Genomic DNA, 2,380 nt, shown 5'->3' with positions numbered 1-2,380 from the left:
AATGCCTTCTGCAACGCCATGCTAATGTCACACAACACCATCTCAGCATCACCCACAGTGCCCCATCTCACCCATAGACCCCCACCCCAACATTATCTACAACATCACCCCAATATCACCCATAGTTCTCACCCAGCATCCCCATGCCACCATCCCAAGGTCACCTACAATCCCACCCAATGCTACCCATGCCAATGTCACCTGCAGCCCCCACCCAATGTCGTCCATCATCCACAACCCCTACCCTAGTGTTACCCACAGCCCCCACCTTAGCATCACCCACAGAGCTGCCCCATCTCCACCACAGGCCCCACTCCCACTGTCCCAGCACCCCCTCTCATCTTAGAGACCTGACCCCAAAGGAGACCTTGTCAACACTCGGTCTCCGTGCACGGCGAAGGCATGCCTGGCCGCCGCTCGCCAGAGGTGCCCCACTGCACACCACCCTCAGCTGTCATCTTCCAGCCCCCACGTGGGCGGCCCCCGGGTCCTGTTCTCTTGATGTGCCCTCGTTCTCCGCCCCCTCACCTCCTCTCTCTCCTCTCCCAGCCCCCGAGAGTTGCTGTCCACAGAAACCTGCTTTGATCCCCAGAGCTCTCCTTCCAATATATTCACCGTGCCTATATTTCCCCCATTTATCCACCGGCACCTCCAAGGACACATTCACCCTTCACCCCTTATCCCCTGGTTCTCTCATCCCCACCAGCACCCCCATCGGTCACCCCATCAGCCTGTTCCTTCTAGGTCAGTCCGCATGCCTGGCCCAAGTGAGGCAGGAGGTGACGGAAGGGCTAGAATGGGGAGGTGGAGGAAGGGAGGCACTGAGGTTGACGAGGGAGCCCAAGGAGTCAGTGGGGCTCTGAAATCAGGAGGGCTCTGAAGTCAGGGGGGCTCTAGCTATGAGGGCTAGAGATGAGCAGGATGGAGGAAACCAAGCATGGCAGGTGCCCAGCAGGTGCTGGTGAGGGAGGTCAGCTCAGGGGACATGACAGATCAGCTGAGATAGAGCTTCAGGTGGCAAAGGGGAGACGGGAGACATTGGGATGCATGGGAGAGGAGAGGGACAGGGACCCCGTAAAGAGTGGGTGCAGGAAGCATCGGATGGTAGGAGATGGGCTGAGGTGAGTGGAGCAGCCCGGCCCAGGCAGTTGATACCTGAGGAAGCCCAAGAGGGTGGTGGGGGGCGGGTGGGTGCCTACACTCCCCAGGTGGGGCCGTCCTGACAGTTGAGTGGCAGGCTCCGAGTCATCCTGGGCTCCATACCTAGAATTCTCCGGAGTCGACCCTTGTTTTCTTCCTCCAGAGCCTGAAAAGAATGGATGATCCCCCTCGCCGCCTTCCCACAAGCAAAGCTGGAGAAGTCGTGGCAGGGGGCCACGCTGCTGTTCCCCCAGGCTAGGTAGTGAGCCGCCAGGTCCAGACACACGGGGGAGGTACAGGGGCCTGCAGGGCGGAGAGAGAAAGAGGCGAGGGTGCCCCCCAGGGGCCAGAGAAGGGACTGTGGTGAGGCAGTAAGGAGACAGGCCTGGGCAGAGGTGGATGGTGGTGGGGCTCCTGAGGACAGAGTTAGAGTCTGAGAGGTCGGGAGGGGGTCTATGGGGATGGCGACGTGCAGGGCGGGGCTGGGGGCGGGGCGGGGCGGGCGGGATCCCCAGGGGTACTTACGTGGGCCGCAGTTCCCGAAGATGTAGCCCAGAAGCACAGAGAAGCTGAGCAACAGCCCCAGGAGCAGGAGTGTCAGCAGCACCCTCCCCGCTGGTGGCCACCGGCGGCCTCCTGCTGGGGGCAGGCCCTCGAGGGGAGGCCCCTGTGGGGACAGGAAGGTTGTGGGGAGCATGCCTGAAGGAACGCAAGGGCTCCCTGTCCCCCTGAGCCTGCCCTCTGCACCTCTGGGGACACAGAGACAGCGGTGAGTAAGGACTGGCAGGACTGGGTGAAAACATGGTTCTGCTCCAGCCTCGGAGCATGGGGGGTGGGGGGTCACTTACCTCCTGGATAGACCCCATCTCCAGGTCACGTTCAACCTCCTGGGCAGGTTGGAGGAGAGAGAGACGGCTCAGGAAAGATGCATTAAAGGGTCTGTGTCAAACCATGCGACACCTCTCCTGCCCCCACCCCCAACATTTATCTTCACTTCAGATGAGCACCCCTTCCCAGACTCCACTGTTCTATCCTCCAACATTACCTCCTTCCTTCTCCCCTCAAATTCAGGTTCCTCAGCCCCAGCAGGGCAGGGCCCTTCCACACACAGCCCCACACCAGTATCACCCACAACACCACCTTGATATCCCCCAAAACCCCCACCCAACATCCTTCATAATACCAATTCAATATCCCCACAGCCCCCACCACAATATCCCCCCATAATACCAATTCAATA

At 60.3% G+C, this 2,380-nt stretch overlaps 1 protein-coding gene across 1 annotated transcript in view; it reads right to left on the bottom strand.

Annotated features, from left to right (window-relative positions):
- The window catches only part of KEL (Kell metallo-endopeptidase (Kell blood group)), a 20,505-nt gene extending 18,499 nt beyond the window's left edge, over positions 1 to 2,006 (bottom strand). The window contains exons 1-3 of the mRNA XM_030885263.2: positions 1,989 to 2,006; positions 1,666 to 1,807; positions 1,264 to 1,443 (exon numbers count right to left, since the gene is read on the bottom strand). Of these exons, the coding sequence (XP_030741123.1) occupies positions 1,264 to 1,443; positions 1,666 to 1,807; positions 1,989 to 2,006 (340 nt within the window). The remainder of the gene's footprint in view (positions 1 to 1,263; positions 1,444 to 1,665; positions 1,808 to 1,988) is intronic.
- Positions 2,007 to 2,380: the final 374 nt, after the last annotated feature.

The sequence above is a fragment of the Echinops telfairi genome, unplaced genomic scaffold (genome assembly GCF_000313985.2).
Source record: "Echinops telfairi isolate 266 unplaced genomic scaffold, ASM31398v2 ScPeMD7_23;HRSCAF=83, whole genome shotgun sequence".
Taxonomy (NCBI): Eukaryota; Metazoa; Chordata; class Mammalia; order Afrosoricida; family Tenrecidae; genus Echinops; species Echinops telfairi.
Note: the sequence above shows the minus strand (reverse complement) of the source record. Positions and strands in the feature narration are given on the sequence as shown.